At 69.5% G+C, this 27,602-nt stretch overlaps 4 protein-coding genes across 5 annotated transcripts in view; 3 read left to right on the top strand and 1 right to left on the bottom strand.

Annotated features, from left to right (window-relative positions):
• Positions 1 to 1,226: 1,226 nt before the first annotated feature.
• On the top strand, positions 1,227 to 4,756 carry PEX10 (peroxisomal biogenesis factor 10). The gene is made up of 6 exons (XM_070077107.2): positions 1,227 to 1,399; positions 1,483 to 1,563; positions 1,949 to 2,316; positions 2,777 to 2,952; positions 3,034 to 3,166; positions 3,626 to 4,756. Exons 1-6 carry the CDS (start codon positions 1,291 to 1,293, stop codon positions 3,692 to 3,694), a joined length of 936 nt encoding a protein of 311 aa, XP_069933208.1. The 5' UTR covers positions 1,227 to 1,290; the 3' UTR covers positions 3,695 to 4,756.
• Positions 4,757 to 4,888: 132 nt separating this feature from the next.
• RER1 (retention in endoplasmic reticulum sorting receptor 1) lies at positions 4,889 to 14,246 on the bottom strand. Its single transcript, XM_070077109.2, has 7 exons — positions 14,086 to 14,246; positions 11,123 to 11,210; positions 9,323 to 9,427; positions 7,238 to 7,337; positions 6,845 to 6,923; positions 5,769 to 5,904; positions 4,889 to 5,472 (listed from the first exon to the last, which is right to left on the bottom strand). The coding sequence occupies exons 2-7, from the start codon at positions 11,201 to 11,203 to the stop codon at positions 5,383 to 5,385; spliced, it is 591 nt and encodes a 196-aa protein (XP_069933210.1). The 5' UTR covers positions 11,204 to 11,210; positions 14,086 to 14,246; the 3' UTR covers positions 4,889 to 5,382.
• Positions 14,247 to 14,389: 143 nt separating this feature from the next.
• LOC149125861 (MORN repeat-containing protein 1-like) lies at positions 14,390 to 16,975 on the top strand. Its single transcript, XM_089299362.1, has 4 exons — positions 14,390 to 14,560; positions 14,821 to 14,892; positions 16,381 to 16,479; positions 16,699 to 16,975. The coding sequence occupies exons 1-4, from the start codon at positions 14,512 to 14,514 to the stop codon at positions 16,707 to 16,709; spliced, it is 231 nt and encodes a 76-aa protein (XP_089155488.1). The 5' UTR covers positions 14,390 to 14,511; the 3' UTR covers positions 16,710 to 16,975.
• A 374-nt stretch (positions 16,976 to 17,349) lies between these two features.
• LOC127488801 (MORN repeat-containing protein 1) overlaps positions 17,350 to 27,602 on the top strand; it is a 31,473-nt gene continuing 21,220 nt past the window's right edge. Inside the window, exons 1-5 of one of the 2 annotated variants that reach the window (XM_070077103.2) lie at positions 17,350 to 17,443; positions 18,130 to 18,220; positions 18,590 to 18,677; positions 23,538 to 23,634; positions 24,589 to 24,699. In XM_070077103.2, the coding sequence (XP_069933204.2) occupies positions 17,386 to 17,443; positions 18,130 to 18,220; positions 18,590 to 18,677; positions 23,538 to 23,634; positions 24,589 to 24,699 (445 nt within the window). In that variant the 5' untranslated portion in view covers positions 17,350 to 17,385. The remainder of the gene's footprint in view (positions 17,444 to 18,129; positions 18,221 to 18,589; positions 18,678 to 23,537; positions 23,635 to 24,588; positions 24,700 to 27,602) is intronic. The other variant, XM_089299361.1, reaches the window with a different exon arrangement.

Below are 27,602 nucleotides of genomic sequence, written 5' to 3' on the forward strand. Positions count from 1 at the left end.
CGCGACCAGGACCCAGAGAGCCGACCTGCGACAGGAGGGCGTCCACTGGGGGAAGAACCCGAGAGCTGCCGCTCAAAACACGTCCCCGGGGGCCAGCATCCCACATGGGCGCCAGTTCGAGTCCCGGCTGCTCCTCTTCCGGTCCAGCTCTCTGCTCTGACCTGGGGAAGCAGTGGAGGACGGCCCAGGTCCTTGGGCCCCTGCACCCGCGTGGGAGACCTGGAGGAAGCTCCTGGCCCCTGGCTGCCATCTGGGCAGAGAACCGGAGGGTGGAAGACCTCTCTCTGTCTCAAATCAATCAATGAACAGGAATCACAACCGCAGGTCGTGCAGACAACGCGCCCCGCGGGACCGGCTCCAGGTGCTGAACCCACGCCGGCCCAGACCCGAGCCCCGCACCCCGCGGCCGACAAGGACCCCGCGTCCCCGGGGCTGGCCCGCGGCTGGCTGGCGAGCGCCGGCGCCACCTCTCGCTCAAGCCCAGGGGTCCTCAGCCGACCCCGGCCTGGCCCTGCGGCTCCCCGACGGCCCAGACGCCTGCCGCGGGCGACGGCGAGCCGAGGCTCCGCCCGCCTGGAGGCCCCGGTTCGGGCCTAGGCCGGACCTTGCCCTGCAGCCGCACCGGGACTCCGACCGGCCCAGGGCGGTGCACGGACGACCGGTCCTCTCTCGCCCGACCGCCGTCCGGAGTCCAGCAGAAGCCCCGCCCACTGACCCCGGCCCCGCCTCCCGCTGTGTATCCCTCTTCCCCAGCCCGCCGCTCCTCAGCAGGACCCCGCCTCTGGCCCCGCCCCAGCCGCAGGCTCCGCCTACTCCTCCTCCTGGCCGCGCCCCAGCCCCCACCTGCCCTCTCCGGCCCCGCCCCTCCGGCGCAGGCCCCGCCCCCTCTCCTGGGGGCATCCAGTCCCTCCCCAGGGCTTGCGGCTGGGCGGGGCCAGTCCCTCCCCGAGAGCCGCCCGAGCAAGTACGAGCGCCTGAGGCCGGACGGCTGGGCCCCGCCCTCCCCGGCGCGCCCGGGGCTGTCCGCGGCGCGTTACACCGGGGGCGCCCCCTGGGCCTTGCGGGGAGGGGCCGAGAACGGGGACCCCCAGTCTCTCCATTCCTGCGGGGAGGAGGCGCTTGGTGCGGGCGGGAACGCCCCCCGTGGCGGCCAGGCTGCGGCCCCGCCCCCGGGCCCGTCATCAGACCCCGCCCCCGGAAGCGTGACGCACAAGGCCCGCGCCCACAGCTGCGCTGCGTCGCCGTCATGGCGTCGCCGGCGGGGGCGTGGCCTGCCAGGGCCCGGCAGCCATGGCGCGAGCCGCCAGCCCCGCCGAGGTGGTGCGCGCGGCGCAGAAGGACGAGCAGTACCGCGGCGAGCTGCGGAGCGCGGCGGGCGGCGCCCTGCACAGCCTGGCGGGTGAGCCGGGGGTGGGCCGCGGCGCCCCCGCCCGCGGGCCCGGCGGACCCCGCCTCCCCGAGTGCCGGCCTCTCTCTCCCCAGGGGCGAGGAGGTGGCTGGAGTGGCGGCGGGAGGTCGAGCTGCTCTCGGACCTGGCCTACTTGGGCCTCACGACGGCCGCAGGTAGCGCCCGAGGGTGGCTGACCCCGGCCCGCCCGCATCCGTCGGCGGCGGTGCCCGGGGGTCCAGCACGCGGTGACCGCGGGCCTCGGGGAGGGCGAGCGGGGGAGCAGCGGCCCTGCGCGGTTGAGGCTTGAGGGGTGACCCCGAGGGACCTGGGCAGGGGCACCACGGTTGGCCGGGGGGTCAGGAGGGCCCGAGGGGGCCAGGCCGGGAGCCGAGCCCTGCGGTTTTCTCCGCATCCACGCGAGCCTCGGGCAGGTCGGGTGGGGAGGCGGCCAGGCCGAGGCCCCGGAGTCCGGGGCGGTGGGAGCGGCCCCGACCCCGGCCCCGGCCCCGGCCCCGGCCCCGACCCCGACCCCGACCCCGACCCCCGCCCCTCCCTCAGGCTACCAGACCCTCGGGGAGGAGTACGTGGGCCTCGTGCAGGTGGACCCGTCCCGGCAGCGCGTGCCCTCCCGGCTGCGCCGCGGCGTCCTGGTGGCGCTGCACGCCGTCCTGCCCTACGCGCTGGACAAGGCCCTGCTGCCCCTGGAGCAGGAGCTGCAGGCCGACGGCGCCGGCGCCCGGCGCGGGCTGCGGCCCTGGCTGCGGCTCCGGGCGGCCGCGCTCACGGAGCCGCAGCGGCGGGCGCTGCAGCGGGCGCTCCGCGTCCTCAGGCAGGGCCTGGCCTGCCTGCAGCGGCTGCACGTCGCCTGGTTCTACATCCACGGCGCCTTCTACCACCTGGCCAAGAGGCTCACGGGGGTCACCTACGTAAGTAGCGGGGCCGCGACCCCCCCCCCCCGGGCTGCAGCCACGTCCTCTGGGGGCCCGCCTCGCCCGCTGCCCTGACCGAGGGGTAGGGTCCCCGGCCGCGGGTCAGTGTCCCCGCCGGCAGCCTGCCTGCGCCTGACCCGAGGACCGGGCAGTGTGGCCCCCGCAGTCAGCCCGCCCCACACAGCCCGGCGGCCGCCTGAGCGGTCAGCGTGTTTGCTGAGCCGCTGCGACACAGGCGGAAACGGGGGCTCGCCTGGCTGCGCTCCGAGGGGGCTGCGCTGGTTCCGTCTGTCCCTGCCTGCCCAGCCCTGTGGCTCGGACCCTCAGCACCGATGCCCAGAGGAGTCTGCTGCGGGGCGCCCCCTCCCCGAGATTCTGGTCAGACCACCCGGCTGACCTCAGGGCCAGGTCCCCTCAGTCTTGACGGGGGTGGGCCCGGGCCCGACTGCCTCGACAGCTCCGCGCCCGCCGCCCGCCTGGAGAGGACCTGAGGGCCCGCGCGAGCTACCGGCTGCTGGGGCTGCTCTCCCTGCTGCACCTGGCGCTGTCCGTGGGGCTGCAGCTGCACGGCTTCCGGCAGAGGCAGCGCGCCAGGAAGGAGTGGACGCTGCACCGCCACCTGTCCCACCACAGGTGCGCACGCGGCCCCCCAGGCGGGCCCGGGCACCGGGAGGCTGACGGCGCTCACCCTGATGGCGCCCCTGCCCTCCCCAGGGGCCCCCCGGAAGACAGAGCGGTTCCCAGCCCCCTGTGCACGCTGTGCCTGGAGGAGCGCAGGCACACCACGGCCACGCCCTGCGGCCACCTCTTCTGCTGGGAGTGCATCACCGAGTGGTGCGGCACCAAGGTGGGTGCCGCCTCCCAGGGTCAGAGCCCTCGGCCGTGGCACGGGGCTCGCCTGGGGCCAAAGGTCGACGTGTTGTGAAAGGGGCGGGGAGGCCCCAGGAGCCTCACGGCCTGGCCAGGCCAGCGCTTGGGCCGCACGCTGGGCTCTGAACGGCAGAGCGCACAGCTTTTTTCTTTGGAAACACGGCCAGGCGCTAGGCTCCCAGCATGCCGTGCTCCACGGCAGCACAGAGGGCACCCAATCCCGTCCCTCCCAGAGCTAGGCTGACGGGGCGACCCGGAGGCCCACACAGCGGTGTGCGTGTGACGGCCTGCAGCCAGCCGTGCCCGTGAGCGTCCCCTCCTTGGTCCTGGGCTGAAGGAGGCAGCGCCGTGTCCACGCTGTGTCCTGGCTGGGGGCGGGAGCCACGGTGCACGCCCACAGCCAGTGCCCACAGCCGGGGTGACGGCCCTTCTGCAGGCGGAGTGTCCCTTGTGCAGGGAGAAGTTTGCTCCCCAGAGGCTGGTGTACCTGCGCCACTACCGCTGAGCCCGCCCCCAGGGCCGGAGGGGAGAGCCCGGCGTCAGGTCCACCGGGAGCTGGGATGCTCGCTGGACTTCGCCGCCCCGCCCTGCGGCTGCCCCCCGACCCCCTGCAGGGTCTGGGTTTCTTCCTCCCCGAAGCAGCCAGGACCCCTCCCCCTGCGTGTTTCAAGAAAACCACTAGGAGCCTCAGGCGTGCAGAGGCCACGGACCCGTGGGGAGGGGGCTGTGGTCAGAAGGGAGCCCGGCAGCTCGAGGAAGCAGGCGTCCCCCGGGTGGCGGGCAGAGGCCGGGGTCCCTGCAGTTCTTCCCTGGCCCTGGTGCGGCCCCCACAGCGAGGGCCCCAGCCTTCCACGACGCTGCCGCCACGCACACGGGGAGAGAGTGGGCAGAGCAGGCTGAGTGCACTGGACGTTGTCCTAGCGCCGAGGCCCCCGGAGCCGCCACCCACCCCGGCTGCCTGCCTCGATCCGGTACTGCCTGGTGCCTTGGACTGCAGGGACAGAACCTGGCCACGGGCATCTAAGAGACGAACCCCACGGGACGGCTAGGTGGGTCGCAGAGGCCAAGCTGCAGAACAGTGAAGCGCCCACCTCTTCTCACCGGTCACGCCTCCTGCCAGACGCCTCCACGGGACTGGCTTTTGGCTGAGGCCCTGACCCAGGCGGAGCAGCTCCAGGCCCCCTGTCCTGGGTCGGCCGGGCGCCCGTCCTCCCTGCCCGAGCGCCGCACCACACCCTCCCAGGTTCACCACCACACTGGACACAAGCGACCCCAGTGCTGTGACTGGCGACAGGTGCCGCCTGGAACGTCCTCCCAGGCGACACGTCGGGAACAGAAAAGGACTTGGTGAGGCCTCAGCTCAGATCGGGCCTGCAGACGGCCGAGGAGAGCCCGCAGGTGAAGGCAGGTGCCGCGGGAACACAGCCCACGGGGCAGCTGTCCACTCCCGTCCCGCGTCCCCATGCCCCGCGCCACGGCCTCACCTGTGGTGCTGTCGGCAGAGGGTTCTCCCCAGGAGTGCTGGATGAAGACGCCACCAAAGCCGGAATTAAAGTCCCTCCGTGAAGTGTCCGTGTTGTTTTCACTCGGGGAGACGGCGAGTGGGCAGGGCCTGCTCCACAGAAACCCGGGCCGCTGCCTGGACGCATGTAAATTAACCAAACTCCATGCACCAAAGAAACCCGCCAGAATAATCTCAAACAATTAAAATAGAATATATATTTATAGTTCCAATCGCGGTAGTTAAGAACAGAGCTTTGAGTCACTGCCGTGGTGACCCCCCGCCCGGGAGGTCACCTCGCGTTCCTGCACCGCGCCCTGCAGGCTGCGTCCTCGCTCCGGCGCGGGGCGGGGCGGGCGGGCGGTCAGCAGGGCGGCTGAGCCGTGAGCAGCCACTGTCGCCGCGCTCCGGCTCCGGCACCACGGCTGTCACTGGCCTCCCCCACCCGGCCTCCCGAGCCTGTGGCTGACAACAGTTCCTTCCGTCTGAAACATGAACATCACAGGGAACGAATCAATGCAATTTGGTTTAAGTGCAGTTCCTTCCAGAACCTGGTATTTCAGTTACAAATAATTGGAGGCTCCTTTTTAAAAAGAAAATTCAACTCCCTCGTAATCAACTACTTTATGTGAAGAGAAAAGGCCTTGTTACAATGGCTCCAAACCGCTCCGACCGAGTGACGACTCCAGCTCCTAGCTAGCAAAGGTCTTGCCCGCGTCCTCCTTGCCCGTGTACTTCCTCTTCCCGTGCGTGAATGGGATGTACCGGTATTTAATCATGTGCTGGGGAGAGACAGACCGCATCACTCCGGCCCGCGCCCTGGCCAGCCGTGTGCCCCATCTCCCCCGCCAGTGACCGTCACACCAGGGCCCAGGGGCTTGCTCCTCGCCCCGCCTGCACCGCCCAGCTGACCCAGGAACACGTCCCGGGGACCTCAGCCACACGACCCCTCCCCCACTCTCCTCCTAGACAGGCTGGGGGGCGGGGTGGACCCGACTGAGGAGCTGACCACAGGCACCGGGTCTGGGCTCCTCACGGCCACCGCGTGGAGGGGCGTCCCCGGCCCGGGCGTGCCCACCTTTATCTGCCGCTTCATGGTGATACAGAAGAGCATGATGAAGTACATCACCAGGATCGGCCAGAACACCGGGACGTTGAACGCCTCGAAGAAGGTGCAGACCATGGCCACCAGGATGCCCTTGGTAGCCGCGTGCCTACAGGAAAGACGGGTCAGCGCCTGCGCCGTGCGCACCAGGGCCCCGCTGGTGGCTCCTGCCTTCACCCGCGGCCCGGAGCACCCGAAGGTGTGCGTATGCCGAGCCCTGGGCAGCGGCTGGCACGTGGGGCCTGCGTGTGCCTTAAGTACAAGCACCCACGTGACCACGGCCGCGTCCTCCTCTCGGTCCCCGAAGCTAAGTTTTCTCCCGACTGTCACTCTGGGTCTGAGATGGCCGTGCTGAAGCCGGGCTCCCCTCTCCTCTGCTGAGCCCCAGGCCCCACACCTTCCGAGACGCTGTCCGGGGCGGGTTCTGAGGACGGGAGGTGCGGGAGGAGCTGTGGCCACCACTGCCCCGACCCTGCACGCCGCCCTCCTGAGCCAGCTCCCTGCAGAGGGATACAGGGTCCCGGGGGGCTTCCAGGACCCCTTCCCTCTCACTGCCCACACAGCACCAGGGCCGCAGGGTGAAGGGCGGCGCCGAGTGGACAGCACCAGACAGGCAGACGGACAAGGTCACAGCACTCCTGGGGCTCTGACGGCCAGGAAGGCCGGGGCACACGAGGTGCCGCACCCACCCCTCCTCATTCCCCGACCCGAGGCCTGCAGAGGGGCCAGTCCCCAGGGCCAGTCCCCCTAGTTCTGCAGCTCCGCACCAACGCCAGGTGGCTGAGGCCCGGGCGGCCCGAGCGGGGGCGTGGCCTGCAGAGCACAGAGCAGCTCCCAGCTCTGGTGTGAACGCCAAGGAGGGGAAGCTGCGAGGGGGGTCTGCCCCGGGAGCCCGTGGTCTCCTCAGGTCACTTCTGGGTCACAGACAGCACACAACTCATTTCTTTAAGAAGCCCGGACTGCAGGCTAAAGACAGGACTTGGTCTACTCTCGGGTCTCGCGGCCGCTCCCGGCACAAGCCCCTGTAAGCACCGGCGGAGTCGGCTCACCAAAACTTGAACTCCGGAAGCCTTCGAATGAAGGGGCGAAATTCCTCGTTCTGCTTGGTTGGCAACGACGGGCCGTCATCTGAAAGGCAGAGGGCGGGCACCGGTGATGCTCCTAGCACTGTCACCCGTGTCACACGCCGGCTCGCCCCGAGCACCCCTGCACTGGAGGGCCTCGCGGCAGAGCGCCCAGGAGCCTGGTCCACGGCGTGACGGCACTGCTTCCGAAGACTCGCACCAGACTTTAAGGAAAAGGACTTTAAGAGAAAGCACAGACTCCACCGCACACACGCCGCTCGTCAGCTGTGTGGCACTGAGGTACAGAAGCACAAATCAACATTTGCCAAAAGCGGCCGAAAGAAGGCAGCAGGGCCCGTGCGGCGCGGCTCGCCCTACCTGAGTCCTCCATGAGGGAAGGGTCCACCTTGGGGGAGAGGAACGCTATGAAGAGGTTGAGGTGGTAGATCCCCAAGGCGTAGGTCACGATGTACCAGCCCTGCAACACAGGGGGCGCGCCGTGAGCAGCCCGGCCGCCGGGGGCGGAGTCGGACACGAGCAGCGGTGATCTCCATTTTGTCTCAAACGCGGGACACCAACGCGGTCACCCCAGGCCCCAAACCTTCGAGAGGCAGAAGCTCTTCTGTGGCTGCCCTGAGGCCACGGGCTCAGCCAGGCACCTCGCCGCCCTCTGAGGACGCCGGCCGGCAGCCCCGGCGGACACCTGCAGGGCAGAGTGTCGCGGCTTTGCCCGACCAGGGACGCAGAGCCAGGTTTACAAAGCAAAGCAGAGGAGAGGGAGACGCAGGAGACCCCGGCGCGCGGCTCCTCTCGAATGCCCCAAGTCAAACCGCAGCTCAGGACACCTCTGCCCCACAGATACCTAGGTGTGACCCCCAGAGTGACCCCCGGCTCCAGCCAGGGCACCTGGGGAGGCGGCAGTGAGTCTCAGGTAGCTGGGTGCCCGCCACCCACGCGGGAAACCTGGACAGAGCGCCCAGCGCCCCGTGCCGGCCCAGCCAGCCACCGCGAGCATCGGGGAATGGGCCGAGACGGGACCCTGTCTCTGGTCCTGGATTGAACACTCAAGGGCGTCAGGTTTCCCCATGAGACCGGGCTGCGTCACTAACTGCAGAAGCGGAGCCTTTTCATAGAAACAATCCTTCCCTGCCTAAACATCGTTCAGACGCGGTCCTGGACTGCGAAGTCGAGCTCACGCCCACGCCCCTTGGAGCGCAGGGCAGGCCCTGAGGGCTGCTCCCTCAGGCAACCCAACCCGGAGCTGCACCCCGCCCATGTGAACCCTGATCTTCCTGTCAGAGAAGGAACCAAGTCACACATTAAAAAATGAAACTCTAAAAAAAAAAAAAAAAAAAAAAAAAAAAAAGAAACTCTAGCCGGCGCCGCGGCTCACTAGGCCAATCCTCTGCCTGCGGCGCCGGCACCCCGGGTTCTAGTTCCGGTCGGGGCGCCGGATTCTGTCCCGGTTGCCCCTCTTCCAGGCCAGCTCTCTGCTGTGGCCCGGGAGTGCAGTGGAGGATGGCCCAAGTGCTTGGGCCCTGCACCCCATGGGAGACCAGGAGAAGCACCTGGCTCCTGCCTTCGGATCAGCGCGGTGCGCCGGCCGCGGCGGCCATTGCAAGGTCAACCAACGGCAAAGGAAGACCTTTCTCTCTCTCACTGTCCACTCTGTCAAAAAAAAAAAAAAAAAAAAAAAAAACACTAAAACGAAGTGCGGTGACGTCCACGTCAACCACAGAGCGTCCACCACAGAAAGGCCCACTGTCCTCACTCAGCCAGCCACGAGCGAGTTCCAGTGTGCCGTCCACAGTCCTGGACGCACCATCGAGCCCAGGGAACCAAGGTGCCGCCGCAAGGACCCACATCCTAAATCCTGGTAGCATGAGGAGGCACCGCTCACGTTCCAGATGAGAAAACACCGTGGCCAAGGGCCCTGCCCTGCCCTCCTGGGACACACAGACCAGGAACCTCATCTCCAGGCCTGCCAAGATCTCCCAGAAGGGGCCGGCTGTGGCGCAGCAGGTAAAGCCCTGGCCTGGAGCACCGGCATCCCATGTGGGCGCTGGTTCAAATCCTGGCTGCTCCTCTTCCGATCCAGCTCTCTGCTGTGGCCTAGGAAAGCAGTAGAAGATGGCCCAAGTGCTTGGGCCCTGTACCTGCGTGGGAGACCCAGAGGAAGTTCTTGGCTCCTGGCTTCAGCCTGGCCCAGTTGTTGCAGCCATCTGGGGAGTGAACCAGCAGATGGAAGATCTCTCTGTCTCAGTCTCTCCCTCTCTCTCTGTAATTCTACCTTTCAAGTAAAATACATCTTTAAAGACAGTCACTGAAACGTTCCCTAAATTCAGTGCCTGACTGAAGAATAATCGATAGCAGCCATCTCCCTGAAACCAAACCGCATCACCAACACCAACACCACACTAGCACCACGGAGCGCGCCGAGTCTCGTCGGCCGCCCGCACCCACCTGTAACAGGTAGACTCTGACCACGTAGACGAAGCTCAGGCCCAGCGTCACGGCCCATCGCACCGCCGTGTGAGGCGTGGATTTGTCCAGCCAGGACTGATACACCTGGAGAGACAAGAGGTCAGAGGCGTGAAGGGGGCCCTGGACCTCCCACTGCACCCAACTTCGCGTCCTTCCGGCTGTGGCTGCTTCCATTTAAAAACAGCGCGCCGTGTCTGTCTGTCTCGCACACCCGTCTCGGCGCCATGCAGCGACGGCACAGCCCAAACCTGCGGAGTCCTGAAGCAGGCCACCTCTCAGCAGCGACTCCACCCCTACTCGGGGGGCCCAGGGGAGCCACCTGCACCCCCGAGGCAGCACCGCCGCGGACCACGCAGAAAGCACACCCACGTCGCCGTCCCACCCAGGCTCCCACAGGGCGGCGTGCTGAGGGGCGCACGGACACACACGGGACACGCACACGTTCAGTGCTGATCTGCAAATGTACTTTTCAACCTCCATTCACGGAAACCGCGCGCGTGAGCACAGAGCACAGAGTACGCCCAGACCCGGCTCCCGCTTCGGCAGGCCGCTCTGCTGCGCTGTTCTGCTCAAAACTCCAAAGAGTAGAACACCAGGGAGCTCCGCACCGCCCAGCGACAGCCCGCGGCAGACCGAGGGCGAGCACAGCGCGACGCCCGGCGTCAGCCGTCTCTCGGCCGTGACCTGCGTTTCCCGAGCCCACGCTACGGCCACGCACTCGGGCGCGGGGGCCAGCAACCTTGTCCACACGGTGGCTGGGGGAGCGGGCAGCCACAGCGGAGCAGAGGCCACCACCTGCAAGCTAAGAGTGGTTCTCGTGTTTTCATTGATTTATAAAGCAAACACACACCCCACACAGACGTGGCTGAGAGCAGGCGTGGCCCCCAACTCCCACACCCTCCGCCCCGTGGCGGCCTCGACAGCACAGCACCGCACAGCCAGCCACGGCCCCTCTGCCAGCGCACGCCTGGGGCTGAGCAAAGATGTCGCCCGACGCCTGAGCCCAACCTTCAGAGCTCCGGGGAGAGGGTCAGCGCGCTCTCCCAACACGCACGCGCACTCGGCACCCCGACCACCCCGGTCAGCGCGCTCTCCCAACACGCACGCGCACTCGACCACCCCAACCACCCTGGCCAGCGCGCTCTCCCAACACGCACGCGCACTCGACCACCCCGACCACCCTGGCCAGCGCGCTCTCCCCAACACGCACGCGCACTCGGCGCCCTGACCACCCCGGTCAGCGCGCTCTCCCAACACGCACGCGCACTCGGCACCCCGACCACCCCGGTCAGCGCGCTCTCCCAACACGCACGCGCACTCGACCACCCCGACCACCCCGGTCAGCGCGCTCTCCCAACACGCACGCGCACTCGACCACCCCGACCACCCTGGCCAGCGCGCTCTCCCAACACGCACGCGCACTCGACCACCCCGACCACCCTGGCCAGCGCGCTCTCCCCAACACGCACGCGCACTCGGCGCCCTGACCACCCCGGTCAGCGCGCTCTCCCAACACGCACGCGCACTCGGCACCCCGACCACCCCGGTCAGCGCGCTCTCCCAACACGCACGCGCACTCGGCACCCCGACCCCCCCGGTCAGCGCGCTCTCCCAACACGCACGTGCACTCGGCACCCCGGTCAGCGCGCTCTCCCAACACGCACGTGCACTCGGCGCCCGACTACCCCGGTCAGCGCGCTCTCCCACGCACACTCACATGCACACTCGGCCACCCTGGTCAGCGCGCTCTCCCACGCACTCGGCGCCCCGTCCACCCACCTGTCCGAGTCTCGTGAAGAACCGGTACACCACCGAGGGCTTCCCGTGGACCGAATCGCCGACACTGTCCCCTTCAGACATCCTGTCACTGCGGGAAAACAGACACTCACGAGGCAGCCGAGGTGGGAACGCCCAGCGCAGCATCTCCCGTCCCCGCAGGCCCCGTTCAGAAGGAACAAGCGGGCAGAGGCCGTGCGGACGGCGGACGCGAGGACGCGGCCCGGGACGGCCCGGGCAGCACGCACAGCTCCCCCGCCACGGCCGCAGGCGCTGCCCGGCTCCTCTGCGCGCGTCCTCCCACGGCCAGGCCTCACCTCCGTGGGGAGCACAGCGCCACGCGGCACGCGGGCAGGCTGTGCCGTTTCTCTCGTGCCGACTGGCGGCGACCCTCCCCACTGTTTTGTTTTGTTTTGACAGGCAGAGTGGACACAGAGAGAGAGACAGAGAGAAAGGTCTTCCTTCGTTGGTTCACCCTCCAATGGCCGCTGTGGCCGGCGCTGCGCCGAACCGAAGGCAGGAGCCGGGTGCTTCTCCTGGTCTCCCATGGGGTGCAGAGCCCAAGCACTTGGGCCATCCCCCACTGCACTCCCGGGCCACAGCAGAGAGCTGGCCTGGAAGAGGGGCAACCAGGACAGAATCCGGCGCCCCAACCGGGACTAGAACCCGGGGTGCCGGCGCCGCAGGCGGAGGATTAGCCTAGTGAGCCCCGGCGCCGGCCCGCCCTCTCCACTATTCAACAAGCTGCCCCACCCACCGGGGAGGACCCAGCTGCCGCAGGCCACGTCCGTCACCCCACCTGATCCCCTCACAGAGCAGGAATGTGTCTCAGTGGAAACCCCGCGTCCACGCCAGGTGACAGCTCCGCCCCCAAGCAGGCTGAGCCGACCCTCGGAGCCCAAGGTGAGGTGCAGGGGGAGGGCAGGGAGGACAGGCCCACGCCAGGCTCCGCTTCCTGGCCCCCCAGGGGTGCACGGGGAGAACGCGGAGGCTCACAGCGGCAAGAGCTGCCCCAGCCGGTCGGCAGCTGCTGGTGCGGCTGAACCCAGAACCCATCTCTGGCTGAGCCCAGCGGCGCCAAACCAGCCCCTCTGGAGACGTCGGACTTCGCCGGCGCCAAGAGGCGGCCCAGGGTCTGCAGCGGACGCTTCCCCAGCCCCTGGGGGTGACACTTGGCAGTGTAGCTGCCACTTGGGGCCCCAGCGTCCCGGATCGCAGGACTGGCCCCAGGCCCGGCTGCCCCACTCCTGCCCCACGTTCCCACCGACACGCCTGGGAAGGCCACAGAGGACGGCCCAGGCCGCTGCGGGCGTGTGGGCAGGGCATCGGCGGAGGGAAGATCTCTCTCCTCTCACTCGGCCTTTCAAGTAAACAAGCACGCAGCTCCGGCCCTTCCACGAGGCCGCAGCCGTCTGCGTGCAGCAGCGTGGCTGTGCGCCGGGACTCGGCTTCCGGGCTCGTTCAGGTGGCGCAGCGCGTGGGCCAGGCGCTACCAGGAGGAGGCCGGGCGCTACCAGGAGGAGGCCGGGCCCAGAACCTGCGCTGGCTACAGCACTCGACCCTCTGCCTGAGGCCGCACGGTGACACAGCCGCACACACGGCCTCACACAGCCGCACAGTGACACAGCCGCACACCCGGCCTCACAGTGACACACACAGCGACACAGCCACACACACAGCGACACAGCCACACACACGGTCACACACAGCCTGACAGTCACAGCCACACACACGGCCTCATACAGCCACACAGTGACAGCCACACACACACGGTCTCACAGTGACACACACAGTGACACACACAGCCACACAGTGACACCACACACAGCCGCCCACACGGCCTCACACAGCCACACAGCCTGACAGTCACAGCCTCACACACGGCCTCACAGTGACACAGCCGCACACACGGCCTCACACAGCCTGACAGTCACAGCCGCACACACGGTCACACACAGCCTGACAGTCACAGCCGCACACACGGCCTCATACAGCCACACAGTGACAGCCACACACACACGGCCTCACAGTGACACAGCCACACACACACAGCCTCACACAGCCTGACAGTCACAGCCGCACACACGGCCTCACAGCGACACAGCCACACACACACAGCCTCACACAGCCTGACAGTCACAGCCGCACACCCGGCCTCACAGCGACACACACAGCGACACAGCCGCGCCCGGCCCCCAGCCGCGCAGGCACACCGCGCCCGGCCTCCCGGCCCCCGAGCAGCGCAGGAGCCCGGACGTCCAGCCGGCCACGTCCAGCCGGGGCGCGCGCGGCCCAGGCCCTGAGCGCCCGCACGCGGCTCCGCGCGGCGGGGAGCCGGCCGCCTGCCTCCCCCGCGGCTGCACGCGCGCCAGCTGCTCCGGGTGCGGGCGGCCTGCAGCCGCTGTCCGCCTCCCGCAGCCCGGGCCCGGGCCGCCCGCACCGCTCCCGCCCGCCACGCCTCCGGCACGCCCGGGCCCGCGCCGGCGACGCCGCCAGCTGCAGCCCTGACCGGCCCGGACCCAGCCTGCGTCCCCGCCTTGGCGGGGGACTCTGAGTTTACCCGGGCGCCGGGAGCCACTTCCCCGTCGGGCCGCTCCCAGCTGGACACCGAGCCCGGCTCGCAGCGCGGCGGCGGCCACCGGCCCCTTCCCGCTCCGCGGGCTGCGGACGCCTGGCGTCCGGCACGGGCGAGGGCCGCGGCCGCCGCGGGACCCCCTCGCGGGCCCTCCGGGGCTCGGCCCGTGCCCGGCCGGCCCCCTCGGCTCGCTGCCGGCTCCGCCCTCCGGGACCCGGCCACCCCGGCCCGGCCGCTCCCGGGGCCGGACTCGGCCCTCCCCGGGCCCCTCGTGGTCCCCACCAACCGCGCCGGGGCTCGGCGCGGCCCCGCCCGCGGCCTTGACAGCCCGGGAAGCGGCGGAGGCGGCGCCGCCCGGCCAACCCCGCGCCCCGCAGCCCGCCTCCGGCACCTCGCAGCTCCGCGACGGCCAAGCCGCGGGGTCCCTCAGGCCGCGGGAAGGGGACGGCGGGGCAGCAGCCGCCGGCGCTTCGCTCGGGCTCCGGGAAGCGGCCCCGGGAACTTCCGCTCCGTCCTCCGCGGCACCGCCTCCGGGGCTTCCAAGATGGCCGCGGGGGCGGGGCCCGGAGCTCCAACCATTTCCGCTTCCGGCGCGGACGCCCAGGCCGTTGGCGGGCGGCGCTCTAGGCGGAAGGACGGAGCGCCGGAAGTGCGTCACGCCGCGCGCGCGCAGTAGCGCCTTCTGGCCCCGGGCCCGCGCGCGCTCCGCGCCAGAGATTGTACTCGTCCGGGACCTGCGCCCTGGGACACGCCCCCAGCGGCCAGGGGCCAATGGGAAAAGGCTCTGGCGGTTGCTAGGGAAACCCACCGCGGCAAGATGGCTGCGGCCGGCGGAGGCCGTGAGCGCCGGCTCCCGCCGCGGGACGGTGAGGGCTCGGCGACCACCGGCCGGTCTCCCCGGGCGGGCGCGCCCGTGTCCCTGCGCTGTCCTCCGTCCGCGGCGGCGGCGGCGGCGAGGGTCTGGCCGCCCGGGCTGGGGGTGGGCGCTTGGTCTCCCCCCGCCGCCCGCGCCGTTACCGGGCGGCCTCGGCCCGCCAGCGCCCGTCCCTCAGGACCGGCCTGGCCGCCGCGAGCCGTGGCCGGAGAAGCCCGCCGGTCACCGCGCGCGCCCGCTGTCCACTCGCAGGCTACGGCATCCGCGTGTTCTCCAACGCCTTCTTCCGGTACGAAGGCGAGTGGCGGGCAGGGAAGCCGCACGGTAAGACGACGGCGGAGCGGGAGGGCTGCCCACGCGTGACCGCGCGCGCTGGCCGCGTCTGCGGGTCGGGCCCACGCCCTCCGGGATGCTCACCTTGGCTCTCGGTGCGCCTGCGCGCGTGAGGGCCCCTGTTGGGCAGGCGCCCCGGAGGGTCCCCCTCTGAGCGCGGGGGTCCCTGCCACCCTGGGAGAAAGCGGGGTGCTCCGGGCGCTGCGGTGTAAGCGCGCGGCTCAGGCAGGTGTGCAGGGGGGCGGGTTAGACCAGCGAGGGAGACGCCACAGCCGCCGGCCGCTGGGTTTCCCCCTTTTTAAAAACTCATTTTGGGATTATTTGGAAAGCGGAGAAACAGGTCTTCCGTCCGCTGGTGCACCCCCCAGATTCCTGCAGCAACGCTTGAGCCACAACTTGCTGCCCCCCAGGAGCAGAAGCCCGGAGGGGAGGGGGAGGGGATCTGGGGGGTTCCGGAGGGCCCAGGAGGGGGAGGGGAGTTCTGGGGGCGCCCAGGAGCAGAAACCAGATGGGAGGGGAGGGGGCTGGGGAGGCCCAGGAGGGGGCTGGGGGGTTTGAGGGGCACAGGAGGGGGAGGGGCTGGGGTTTTCTGTGAGGGCCCAGGAGGGGGAGGGGTTTTGGGGGGCCCAGGAGCAGAAGCCAGAGGGGTAGGGCGCTGAGGGGTTCTGGGGGGGCCCAGGAGGGGGGGCTGAGGGGTTCTGGGGGGCCCAGGAGGGGGAGGGGTGTTCTGGGGGCCCAGGAGAGGGAGGGGTGTTCTGGGGGCCCAGGAGGGGGAGGGGTGTTCTGGGGGCCCAGGAGAGGGAGGGGTGTTCTGGGGGCCCAGGAGGGGGAGGGGTGTTCTGGGGGCCCAGGAGCAGAAGCTGGAGGGGAGGGGGCTGGGGGGGCCCAGGTGGGTTCTGGGGGGCCCAGGAGTGGAAGGGGGAGGGGGCTGGGGGGCCCAGGAGGGGGTGCTGGTGGATTCTGGGGGCACAGGAGGGGGAGGGGGAGGGGTGTTCTGGGGGCCCAGGAGCAGAAGCTGGAGGGGAGGGGGCTGGGGGGCAGGCGTCTTCACAGCTGCACCCGCCTTCATTTGTCTCCATTGTTCCAATTTCTTTCATTTTTAATGTTTTCAAGGTTTTTTTTAGATTTGCTATTTTTAGATTTATTTCAAAGGCAGAGAGAGTCTTCCATCCACTGGCTCACTCCCCAGATGTCCGCACGCCGGAGCTGGGCCGATCCAAAGCCAGGAGCGCCCTCCGGTCTCCCCGCGGGTGCAGGGCCCAGGCACTTGGGCGCCTCCCACGGCTCTCCCGGCCACAAAGTGGACGCTGGCACTTGCTAGTTGCTTGGAAGAGGGACGGAGACAGGGAGCCCGGCCTGGCTGCAGTCAGGAGCCAGGGGCTCCGCGGCGCCTCCCTCCCCGCCGCCTCCCGGCGTGGCGTCGGCGTCTGCGTGGGAGCTGAGTGAGATGCGGGCGTCCCCGTGGGGTTTCTTGGCCAGGTCGTGGGAAGTTGCTGTTCAAAGACGGGAGTTACTACGAAGGCGAGTTCGTGGACGGAGAGATCACGGGCCAGGGCCGCCGGTACTGGGCCTGGTCAGGTGAGCGTCCCGCCTGTGCACCCCGACGCCCCCCGGGGGGAGCGAGCAGCCAGGCCTGCCAGGGCAGCTACAGGGCGCCACCATTACGCCGTGAAGGGTCTGGCCCAGGGAGGGGTCCAGGGCCCACCCGTGACACTTCCCGGCCTGGGCCGCCCCCTGCCACGCCGGCATCCCGCATGGGCGCTGGCTGAAGTCCCGGCTGCACCACTTCCAATCCAGCTCCCTGCTGATGCCCCTGGGGAAGCAGTGGACGATGGTCCAAGAGCTTGGGCCCTGCACCCACGTGGGAGACCCGGAGGGAGCTCCTGGCTCCTGGCTTCAGCCTGGCCCAGCCCTGGCTGTTGTGGCCATTTGGGGAGTGAACCAGCGATGGAAGATAGCTGTCTCCCTCCCTCCCCCTCCCCCTCCCGCCCCCTCTCTCTCTTTCTCTCTTTCTGCCTCTCTGTGACTCTGACATGCAAATAAATAAAAAAAAAAAAATCTTTTTTTAAAAAAAGAGATTCCTCCTCGTCTCCTTTTCCGGTTAAGGCTGCCTCGGCCCCATCGAGCCCTGGTGGGGACACTGCCGGGGACGCAGGGGCTCAGCTCCGCCTCCTGGGACTCAGCCTCAGCCCTTCAATGCCCCCCCCCCGGCTCGCTCCCCAGATGCCCACGAAGGCTGGGATTCGGCCAGCCCAAAACCAGGAGGTGGGGGCCACACGTGAGCCATCACCACTGCCACCCAGGCCCACGTTAGCAGAGCCGGAGGGGAACCCAGGGTGTAGACGTCCTGACCGCCGGGCCCGCGGCCGTCCTCCCGGCTGCGGTTGATCCGTCTCCGTCTCTGACCGGCGTCACCGCCTCTCCTGCACAGGGAACTCATACACAGGACGGTTTGTCTCGGGGGAGCCTCAGGGCCGCGGCGTCATGGAGTACAAGGCCGGGGGACGCTACGAGGGGGAGCTCGTCCAGGGCGCCAGGGAAGGTGCTGAGCGGCCGCGGGTGCCGGGGCGGGCGATGTCCACCCACGGGGAGGCCACGAGCTCCCTGGGCCTGAGGCTGAGTGAAGCCTGCGGCGGCTGATGGACCAGGCGCCGTCCTGTGTGGCCTGGAAGTGCAGCCACCCTCTCCAGAAGGCAGGCGGCGGAGCAGGCTGGGGAGGGGGCTTCTCTCCGCCCCAGACCCCGCGACCCTGGCGCCCTGCTGCTGGGTGGCGACGGCCGCGGCCCTGTGCTCACAACCTGGGGTCAGCAGCTGGACCTGGCCCCACCGGCTGGGCCCCCCGGTGGCCTGCCCAACGTGGTCCCCGAGGTCTTCCCAGCAGCTCGGCTGCCCTGCCCCCGGCCACTGCGTCTAGACCCGAGTGCCCTGGGAGGGCCTGCATCACGCAGCACGCGGCGCCGTGACGTGGACGCCGGGCGTCTGCGGGATCCGGCTCACTGCCGCCACCCCCCCCCCCACACACACACACACGCATGGGCTCTGAGGGCCAGAGCCGGGCTGCTTCCACCGCCCCGGCGCCAGGGCCTCAGGCCGGGAGGACAGTCCAGCCCCTGGGGAGGTCCTGAGCCCACCCAGCCGCCTCCTAAGCAGCCCCCACGTCCAGGCGGACCCAGGAGCGGTTCTGTCCCTGGCGGGGCAGGAGGCCGAGGTTGCCGTCCCCTCCCCCAGGACACGGCTGTCTGGTGGACCGCGATGGACAGGTGTACCGGGGCTCGTTCCATGGCAACAGGAAGCACGGCCAGGGGCACCTGAGGTCCCAGTGAGTGCGCGGGTGTGGGCGGGCTGGCTCTGGGGCGGAGGTCACACCCACCACTGCCCTCCCGAGCCCCGAGTCCGTGTGTATAGTGGAAAGCCCCCTCCCCAAATCTCTGATGGGAGGGCGGAGCTGCAGGGGCCGGGACCTGACACCTGGGCCCGCGTAGAACCCGCCACAGGATGCGCGGTGCTCCCCGGGGCCTGCGTGGGGAGGGCGCGGTGCCCCTGCCCGTCCCCTCCCACGGGGCCATCTGCTCAGGGCCTATTTCTGCCTGGTCGCGGCGGTGCGTGCCGAGCCGGCCGGAGGAGGGGTCTGAGTCAGCACCGCCCCCCGGTGCCCGGCTGAGTGCAGCCTCCGTGCGCGTCCCCTCAGGAGCGGCGACAGCTACGACGGTGACTGGGTGCAGGACCGGCGTCAGGGCCACGGAGTGCTGTGCCGTGCCGACGGCTCTACGTACGAGGTACTGGAGACGCCCTCGGGGAGGGGCCTTGCCGGCAGTGTCCCCGAGGGAGGGACGGCCACCGTCACGGCGTCCGCGCTCTGCTGTATGGGGGCGGGGATGGGCTCCGGCCCCCATCAGCTCTGGGGTGGGACGGACCCGGTCCCAACGGCGGGTTCACAAGAGAAAACCCAAGCCGGCCGACACGCGTGCCGGGCATCCCCGGGAGACGGTGCCGAGGGCGGCCTCTCCGGGGGCCTGGGCGGGGCGGTGTGTTCTGGTCTCCTCCAGACTCGGTGATGAGAAGGCTGAGGCTCAGCGGGGCTGCCTAGCTCCCAGGCCCCTGCCGGTGCCTCCCCGCGGGACCCCGACCTTGCCACCTCCCCGAGCTGAGTGCAGGGCTGTGGGGATGCGGCTCGGGCCCAGGGAAGGAGCCTGTGGGCGGTGCCCGGGGCTCCCAGGGGCTCCCTGTTCCGTCCCCGCGAGCTCTTGGTCACCTGGTGGTCTGAACACTTACAGAGTGGGGGGGATGCGGGCCTGGGGTCCGCCTTGCAGGCCGCCTGCCTGCTGGCCTGTGTCCCCGGCCGGGAGCCGGGCAGGTGGGAGCACACGGTGCAGGCACCAGGACGACAGAGCCGGGCAGGGGACGAGGAGGCGCAGCCACAGGAGACGGGAGGGTGGGCGCCGGGGCTCGCGTGCTCTGCGGCGTGGACTTGTGGGCTCCGGGCCCCACGCAGAGGCCGTCCCCTGTGCTGCTGCGGAGCCACCAGGACCCGGGGCCCCGCGCCGCTGCACCTGTTGGTCACGGCAGAGACTGGGCAGGGCGGGGGTCCCCCCAGCGTCCAGGGGCCTCACAGGGAGAGGGGACAGGTCCAGCCCTTCGGCCTGCTGGAGCGCAGTGCTGGCGGTGCTGAGAGAGCTGCCGTCGCCGTAGCAGCTCTTCCGGTGGCCCGGTTCCTCCAGTGACCAGAGGGGCCTCGGGGCTCGGAGGTGCAGCCCCTCCCGAGTTGGAGCTGCACGGCACAGGGGTCCAGGGGAGGCCAGCCTGGGAGCGGACAGCACAGGCCCCAGGCCGCCTGCCCGGGCACTGGGAAGGCACCAGCCTCCCTCCTGCCGTCCCCTGGCGCCCACCGTGGGCAGTGCACCTGCTGCCCCTAGGGCCCAGCTCCCACCCAGAGCACGGCAGGCAAGGGCGCCCCGGGCGCTGAGGGCTGCAGAGAGCCCAGCCGCCCGCTCCGTGCCCTGCTTGTGCGAGCAGGCCGCTCCCGACGGCACAGCCCTGGCCAGGCGCTCGGGCGTGGGCCGTGGGAGCCCGCGTGGACACGGCCTGCAGCTGAGCCCCGGCACAAACCGTCTGCCACCCCAGGCCACCCTCCAGCCTGACGGGCATGGACAGAGCCCCCGTGCCACCCCCGACACCGGGAGTCCTGGGTGCCAGGCTCCGGCCTGCGCCCTCCACGTGTGTTCTCACGCAGCCCTGTGGGAAGGGGAGACGGCACAGAGCAGTGTGGAGCGGCCCGGGCTCCGTGCGGGTCTGTCTCACTGCCCTCGTCCCAGCCCCAGCCCGGCACCAGCAGCTGTCCGGGCCCTGGCTGCCTGCTGGTCACCGTGAGCTGTGCAGCGCTAGAAAATGCGCCGGGGTGGGACCGGGCTCGGGTCTCCACCAGGGGGCAGCCCGGCCCCGCGGACCGCCTGCCCGAGCCTGGGCCTGGCCTGGCCAGAGGAGACGGAAATGCCCCGGGCTGAGCCCCTGCCCCGCGGGCTGACGGGAAGCGGCTTCCCGGATTGGAACGGCTCCTCCTGCTGGCGCCAGAGCCGCAGAGTTCCACACGAGCCCTTTGTGGGGCCGTGAGCCGCGTCCGCTGCTGGCTGCCCGTGGCCCTGTGACTCGGGCCCGCCGCCCGGCTGGGCAGGAGCCCCGGCCGTGTGCTCGGGTGGGCCGTACCCCCGCCTGCATCTGGGCCCTGGCTCTGGGGCTGTGGCCTGCAGGAGTGCCCGGCTGAGCAACTTCTCCCAGCCAGCCCCGTGGGACGCTGGACGGGGAAGGGCGTCCGAGGCCCAGAGGACAGGCCAGAGCGTCTGTCGGCCCGGGGGAGGCCGCCGCGGTTTTCACGCCCCTGTCTGTGCGAGAGTCTGTCGCCGGGCCCCTGGTTAATGAGGGGGCTGGTGGTCCCGCCTGCTGCCAGGCGGCGAGAGGGCGACTCAGAGTGGGCAAGAAAGGGGCGCCGGCGGAAGGGAGGTGACCGTTGAAGCCGTCTCGGCCATGCTCCCTCCTAGGCTGAGGCCTGTGCCGCCCGGCCCCCGAGGCTGCCCCTCCCCCAGGAGCCGAATTCCCTCCTTCCGGGCTCTCTGGTGTGCAGGTCTCAGGGGCCCCCGACCTGCTCCCTCCTGCCCGGACCCGGGAGTGGAGGTGCCAGGAAGCCATCGGTCGCTCCGTGGCCTCTGCTCTCGTCCTGATGGGCGTGAGCACCAGACGTGAGCCACGCCCACTCACATGGCAGCCGAGGGCGCACTTCCCGCGTCTTCCACGTGGGTAGCTGTTGACGCCCCAGGCGACGGGACCCCGAGCCCAGGAAGGGGACCGGGCACCGAAACAGCCCCTGCCAGCCTCTCTGGGTCTCTGCTCCCCCAGCTCAGCCTCAGGGGGAGCCTGGTGGTGCGCCTTGGGGAGGGGTCTGGCAGGAGCCGGACGGGGCCGTGGACGCCGCTGCAGGCCACCGTGCTCGGCTCAGAAGCGTGCTGTGTGCACGTCCGGGCGTCTCCCGCCGTGGGGCTGCGCTGGCTCCCGGCTCCGCGGGCGTTGGCCGCGTTTCCCGGGGGAGCCTGCTGTTCGGTGCACCTGCTCAGGCACGGGGCAGGTGGCAGCCTCATGGGCACCCTCACCTGTGGGCGCCCCTGCCCCACCCCCCGCCGCCCACCGGGGCTGCAGGAATGCTGCCGAGGGGTCCGGGCCCTGCGCAGCCTCCATGTCCCCAGAGTACAGGCTGGGGTGTGGGGCCGGCGACCCCAGGGGTGCGTGTGACAGAGGCCTGAGAACTTGGGTGCTCCGGCTGCCCGGTGGCAGCCCGTGGGGAGTCTGGCCGTGTCCGCCCAGCAGAGCTGTGGTGGGGACAGGTGGGGGCAGGGCAGGATCTCACTGGGGGGGCATCCGCTCAGGGAAAGGCTCCCTCACCCAGGCCAGGGCCCGGGGCAGGCGTGAGGCGGGTTCTGGGGCAGGCGTGAGGCGGGTTCTGGGGCAGGCGTGAGGCGGGTTCTGGGGCAGGCGGCCCGAGAGCAAGCAGCGGTGCCGGCAGAGGCGCTGCCCAGGACCGGAAGGCACCCCCGGGCCGAGGAAGGGACCAGGCCTTGCCAGACCAGCTTACTTGTGGTGGGGACGGACGGCACGGGGGCCCCCGGGGGGCGAGCGGCTCTGCCAGCCTGGAGGGGGAGGGGGAGGGCCTGCCCCGCACCACCCAGAGCCGCTGGTGTGGCTGCAGCCGTGGTTGGGCCAGGCAGGTCCCCTCCCTGCCAGCCCCATCTGAGCGGCGCCGACACCCGGTCCCCTGTTCCACTCAGTCTCATTTTCGTGAACCCCAAGGCAGGTGTGGGCAGCAGGGCCTCCGGCGTGTTCCCACGCACCTGCTCACACACGGGGCGAGTGCCCACCCACCGAGACCACCTGGGCTCAGGTGTGCGACGCTGATTGACGAGGGAGCCGGGGCTGTCACGCTGGTCACGTTGCTCCCTTGGGTCCGTTCCTACCGACCTGGTGCCGGACCAGAGCCGTGCGCACCGGCGCCCCACAGTGCTTGCGTGGGCTCCTTCCTGGAGGGCCGGGCCCCTGGATCCGCGAGGACAGAGCAGCGGCCCCGGCCACCCGGGTGTCGGTCGCGCTGTGGGCCCTGCAGAGCCCCTCACTCTGTCACCTGCCGGGGGCTGCAGCGGGGAGGACGTAGTGCAGGAGAGCGGGCAGCCGCTGGACAGCTGGACGGTGGCCAGCCCGGGGGAGCAGCTGGGAGCAGACGCTGTGGCTCAAGAGGCAGGGCCCAGGCAGGCCGGGGCCCCCGTGCACAGGTGCGGGCGCCTCGGAGCCTCCAAGCAGGGCACAGCCCCGCGGTCACGCCAGGTGTCTCTGGGGCAGCAGCGAGCTCTGGAGCCGAGTCTGGACCGGAACCCCTCCAGCTGCAGGCTCACGTGAGTCAGGGCTTGTGGCCCGGCGCCAGGGCCCAGATTGGGTGGCACGGGCTCTGGCCGCCGAGCGCTGGGTGCTCCGGGAATGCAGGCAGCGTGTGGCTCAGCGTCTCTGCTGGACCGGGGTGACCACACGGGCAGCCCCCTCCCCGGAGCTCCGTCCCAGGCACGGGAGCACCCAAGCCCCCCAGGGCTGCAGTCTCCCGCCCGCCCCGGCTCCTCCCCCCCCCCCCCGCAGGGGCTCTGCCTCTGGAGCTGCCCGTCCTCCCAAGTCTGCAGCAGGTGTCCAGGGGCCTGGCCTCAGCTGCTCCCGGCCGTGGGGTCCCTCTGGGAAAGGTGGGGGGCAGGGCGGCGTGCAGCTGCCCTTGGCTGGAGCCCGGGGGCCCTCAGTTGATTTTCCTCGCAGCGGAAGTCATTCCCCACCAAGCCCCGCGTGGTCTCAGATTTCCACGAAACGGTTTTCCTGCTCTCTTCCATCGCCCCAGGCTCGGCAGGGAGGAGGCGGGCTGGGGCCTTTGCATCCGAGTGAAGGGCGCAGGTCCCGGCCCCTACACGCGTGCACGTCTGTGCTGAGCGAGCGTGCGGTGCCTTGTCCCTGGCGAAGCGCACAGGCTGCGGTTCTCCAGCTCCGGGGGAGCGGGCCCTGGGGAGGGGTGGGGGGGACCGGGGTCTGGCAGAACCACTGCTGAGGCCACGCCCTCCTCCCTGCAGGGGCAGTGGCACCACGACGTGTTCAGTGGCCTGGGCAGCTTGGCCCACTGCTCAGGGGCCGTCTACCATGGGCTGTGGATCAACGGCCACCCGGCAGGTAGGAGTCGCCAGCCTGCATGCGGCTCGGCTGTGGGGCGTGGCGTGGGCTGCCCTGGTCCCAGAAGTCACCGAGGGTGCGGTGGGGACCTGGGACAAGTGCAGTCAAGAATCCCGCCCCTCGGAGAAGACGGGGGCTGGTCTGGTTTCCAAAGAATGGGCACATGGAGGCCAGGTCAGACCTCAGTCCACTGCCAGCTACGGGGCCTCCCTGCCACGAGTTCTCCCAGCCACGGGGGGTCTCCCAGCCACAGGCCTCCCTGCCATGGGGGGCCTCCCAGCCACAGGGCCTCCCAACCACTGGGGTCTCCTGGTCATGGGGTCTCCTGGCCACGGGGCCTGCCAGCCATGGGACCTTCCTGCCACAGGATCTCCCAGCCACGGGGGGGGTCTCCCGGCCATGGGGTCTCCCAGCCACGGGGGGGTCTCCCGGTCATGGGGTCTCCCAGCCACGGGGCCTCCCAGCCACGGGACCTTCCTGCCACAGGTTCTCCCAGCCACAGGGTCTCCCTGCCACGAGTTCTCCCAGCCACGGGGGGTCTCCCAGCCACAGGTTCTTCCAGCCACGGGGCCTGCCCGCTGCATCCCAGCCCTGTGGCCTGAGCGTCTGGGGGGGGCCGTGGTCACGGTTGTGTTGCCCCCCGTGGCCTCCATTCAGCTCCGTGTCCATGCTGTGCTGTGGCCACGGCGGCCTCCCAGTCAGCTTTTGCTGGGAGCCACTGCCGCAGGCCCCCGTCCCACCCCTGTGTCCCGTTGGCCTCCCGTTCTCCAGGGCGAGGGGTCCCCAGAGTTCGTCCAGCCGGGACCTGAGTCACTCGTCCCGACCCCGGTGCTGGGTGGGCTCTGCTGCGCACTGCGGGGGCTGGGGAGGCTGGGTTCCTAACGAGCACTCAGGCTGTCCTGCAGGGCAGTGGCCGCCCGCCACACCCTGAAGCCCTGCTCTGCCCTCCCCCAGCGCCAGCCGCGAGGATTGTGATTCTGGGCCCAGAGGTGATGGAGGTGGCCCAAGGATGTCCCTTCACGCTGACCGTGCAGCTGCAGCAGGACAGCGGGGAGGTGGCCCAGAGTAAGCAGACCCGGGGCCCCGGGCCCGGGCTCAGAACGGGAGAGGTGTCCCACGGGGCTGCCGACGGCGGCGCCTGAGCTGGCCTCACACCCGGAGCCCCGCGGGAGGGGCCGGGAGTGTGGGGTGCAGGTGTGTGTGAGCACACGTAGCTGTGCACCTGTGGGGGAGCGCTGTGCACACATGTGTAAGCGTGTGTGCTACGCTCACCCGCATCGGCACACATCTCAGAGCCACGGCGGCCGCTGTGCAGGGCCTCAGCTGCCCCCGTCGGCCCAGACCCTGCGCCCAGGCGCCAGGCCGAGCTGTCGCGAGCGGCCCGGGGACCTGAATTAGCCTGTGGCAATTTCGGCCGCCGTTGGCACACGGGTCCATCTCAGCGGTCTCTGTCGCTCCAGGAAGAGGCCTCGAGAGATCTTGCTCCCGGCCTGGCCCCATCCAGGGCCTGGCAGCCGCCAGCCCGTTCCCCGTAGGACACGCACACAGACGCCGGCACTGCCGACCGCCCCTCGGCGAGCCTTCCACAGATCCGTGGTTCGCTCTAGGCTACGTCAGATAGCAGCCCACGTCCGTGTTCTCGTGGGGCGCCCAGCTGTCCTGGCCCCTTTGTGGGAGACACCAGCCTTGCCCCTGGCACCTGGCTCCTATCAGGTCAAACCCCAAAGTCCGTCCTTTCTCTAAAGACGCATCTTTGTGTTTTAGTTTTTATTTATTTGGGAAGAAAAGAGACAAGGATCTCTCCCACCCTCAGGTTCACCCCCCAAATCCTGCGTTGGCCAAGTCTGGGCCAGGCCGAAGCCAGGACTTCAACCCCGGCCTCCCACGTGGGTGCCAGGACCCCAGTACCTGGGCAGCCACCTGCTGCCCCGGGTGCAGGAGCTCAGGCCCGGGCCTCCCACGCGGGACGCAGGTATCCAGGCGTTGGCTCCGCCCACACCGCAGCGCCGGCCCCTCCCTTGATCTTTGGGTCCTGACCTCAGATCCTTGGACTTTGCTGCTAGGTTTTTGCTTTTGGTTTTTGACCCCTGAGGTTCTCTGCGCGTGGGCTCGTGTTGCCTGCGGAGCCTCCTCTCAGGGGCTGGGGGCTCCCGTCCAGCACTTGTCACTGTCCCCGTCACACAGCCGTGCCGTGGGCGGCCTCCTGTGGCCTGGCCCTGACGACGTGACCGTCCCCCCGCCCCGCCCCGCCCCAACACACTGGCTGCCTGTGTGGCTTGGCGTTATCAGTCCCTGGGGAGTCACAAGTCCCCTCCCGGCTGGCGGTGCCCAGATGTTGTCCAGCGGCCCCCCACATAGCACCGCGTCCGGGAGCCCAGCTGTACTTCGGGTGCTGTCGCCCAGGCCCTGAAGGCCGGCACTGGGCTTGCTCTTAAGAACTTGGTGATGGCCGGCGCCGCGGCTCACTAGGCTAATCCTCCACCTAGTGGCGCCGGCACACCGGGTTCTAGTTCCGGTCGGGGCTCCGGATTCTGTCCCGGTTGCCCCTCTTCCAGGCCAGCTCTCTGCTGTGGCCCGGGAGTGCAGTGGAGGATGCCCAAGTGCTTGGGCCCTGCACCCCATGGGAGACCAGGAGAAGCACCTGGCTCCTGCCATCGGATCAGCGCGGCGCGCCGGCTGCGGCGGCCATTGGAGGGTGAACCAACGGCAAAGGAAGACCTTTCTCTCTGTCTCTCTCTCTCTCACTGTCCACTCTGCCTGTCAAAAAAAAAAAAAAAAAGAACTTGGTGTTTTCAGCCCTGTGTCCACCCTGGAGTGTGCTGTGGGGCTGGGGTCCCGCCCACATCTCTGGCGCGCTGGTGTCCCTTTGTCCCAGCTGCTGTTCCCCGATGACCTTGGTGTGGAGGATGCTGGTGTCAAAAACCGGCTTTGTCCAGTTTTGATGGGCAGGGAATGCTGACCTCATAGAGTGAGACCAAGAAGAGCCATCTCCTGTTTGCTGGTCCACTCCCCAGTGGACGGCTGCAGCAGCCAGGGCTGGGCCAGGGCCCCAAAGCCAGGAGCCGGGGGCTTCCTCTGGGTCTCCCATGTGGCTGGCAAGAAACCACCACTGGGACCGCCACCTGCTGCCCCCGGGGCGCCCAGCAGCAGGAAGCTGGACTCGAAGCAGAGCCGGAATGAAACCCAGGCGGCCTGACCTGTGCATGGGCGTCCCGGGCAGCGTCCTAAGGGCCACAGCAAGTGGACGCGCCCAGGGCTCCGTGAGGTGTGCGTGTCAGGGGCCGGGAAGCTGCTGCTTCCGTGCCTGGGGTCGACTTCCAACTCCACCTGCACCTGCACCCCACCTGCACTCCCAAACAAGGGGCAGCAGCGGCCACAGCTCAGGCACCGGTCCCGGACGGAGCTCTGGCTCCCGGCTTCGCAGGCGCTCGGGGATCCGGGGGACCCAGAGGACTCTCTCTCTCTCTCTCTCTCTCTACCTCTCTCTCTCTCTCTCTCTCCCTCTCTCTCTCTCTCTCTCTCCCTCTCTCTCTCCCTCTCTCTCTTCTCTCTCTCTCCCTCTCTCTCTTCTCTCTCTCTCCCTCTCTCTCCCTCTCTCTCTTCTCTCTCCTCTCTCTCCCTCTCTCTCTCTCTCCTCTCTCTCTCCCCCTCTCTCTCTCTTCTCTCTCTTCTCTCTCTCCTCTCTCTCTTCTCTCTCTCCTCTCTCTCTTCTCTCTCCTCTCTCTCTCTCTCTCTCTCTCTCTCTCCCCTCTCTCTCTCCCTCTCTCCCTCTCTCCCTCTCTCCCTCTCTCTCTCTCTCCCTCTCTCCCTCTCTCTCTCTCTCCCTCCCTCTCTCTCTCTCTCTTTCCCTCCCTTTCAAATAAACTTTTTTTTTTGACAGGCAGAGTGGACAGTGAGAGAGAGAGACAGAGAGAAAGGTCTTCCTTTGCCGTTGGTTCACCCTCCAATGGCGGCCGCGGCCGGCGCGC

Source organism: Oryctolagus cuniculus, chromosome 7 (assembly GCF_051225735.1).
Source record: "Oryctolagus cuniculus isolate XC-2025 breed Fujian yellow rabbit chromosome 7, ASM5122573v1, whole genome shotgun sequence".
NCBI classification, from domain to species: domain Eukaryota; kingdom Metazoa; phylum Chordata; class Mammalia; order Lagomorpha; family Leporidae; genus Oryctolagus; species Oryctolagus cuniculus.

Coding starts and splice junctions, on each gene's coding strand:
- PEX10 (XM_070077107.2), top strand. CDS start 1,291: ATGGCGCGAGCCGCCAGCCCCGCCGAGGTGGTGCGCGCGGCGCAGAAG. Junction 1,400..1,482: donor CGCCCTGCACAGCCTGGCGG/GTGAGCCGGGGG, acceptor CTCTCTCCCCAG/GGGCGAGGAGGTGGCTGGAG. Junction 1,564..1,948: donor GGGCCTCACGACGGCCGCAG/GTAGCGCCCGAG, acceptor CCCCTCCCTCAG/GCTACCAGACCCTCGGGGAG.
- RER1 (XM_070077109.2), bottom strand. CDS start 11,203: ATGTCTGAAGGGGACAGTGTCGGCGATTCGGTCCACGGGAAGCCCTCG. Junction 9,428..11,122: donor TCTTCACGAGACTCGGACAG/GTGGGTGGACGG, acceptor TTGTCTCTCCAG/GTGTATCAGTCCTGGCTGGA. Junction 6,924..7,237: donor TTCCCTCATGGAGGACTCAG/GTAGGGCGAGCC, acceptor TCTGCCTTTCAG/ATGACGGCCCGTCGTTGCCA.
- LOC149125861 (XM_089299362.1), top strand. CDS start 14,512: ATGGCTGCGGCCGGCGGAGGCCGTGAGCGCCGGCTCCCGCCGCGGGAC. Junction 14,561..14,820: donor CCGGCTCCCGCCGCGGGACG/GTGAGGGCTCGG, acceptor GTCCACTCGCAG/GCTACGGCATCCGCGTGTTC. Junction 14,893..16,380: donor GCGGGCAGGGAAGCCGCACG/GTAAGACGACGG, acceptor TTTCTTGGCCAG/GTCGTGGGAAGTTGCTGTTC.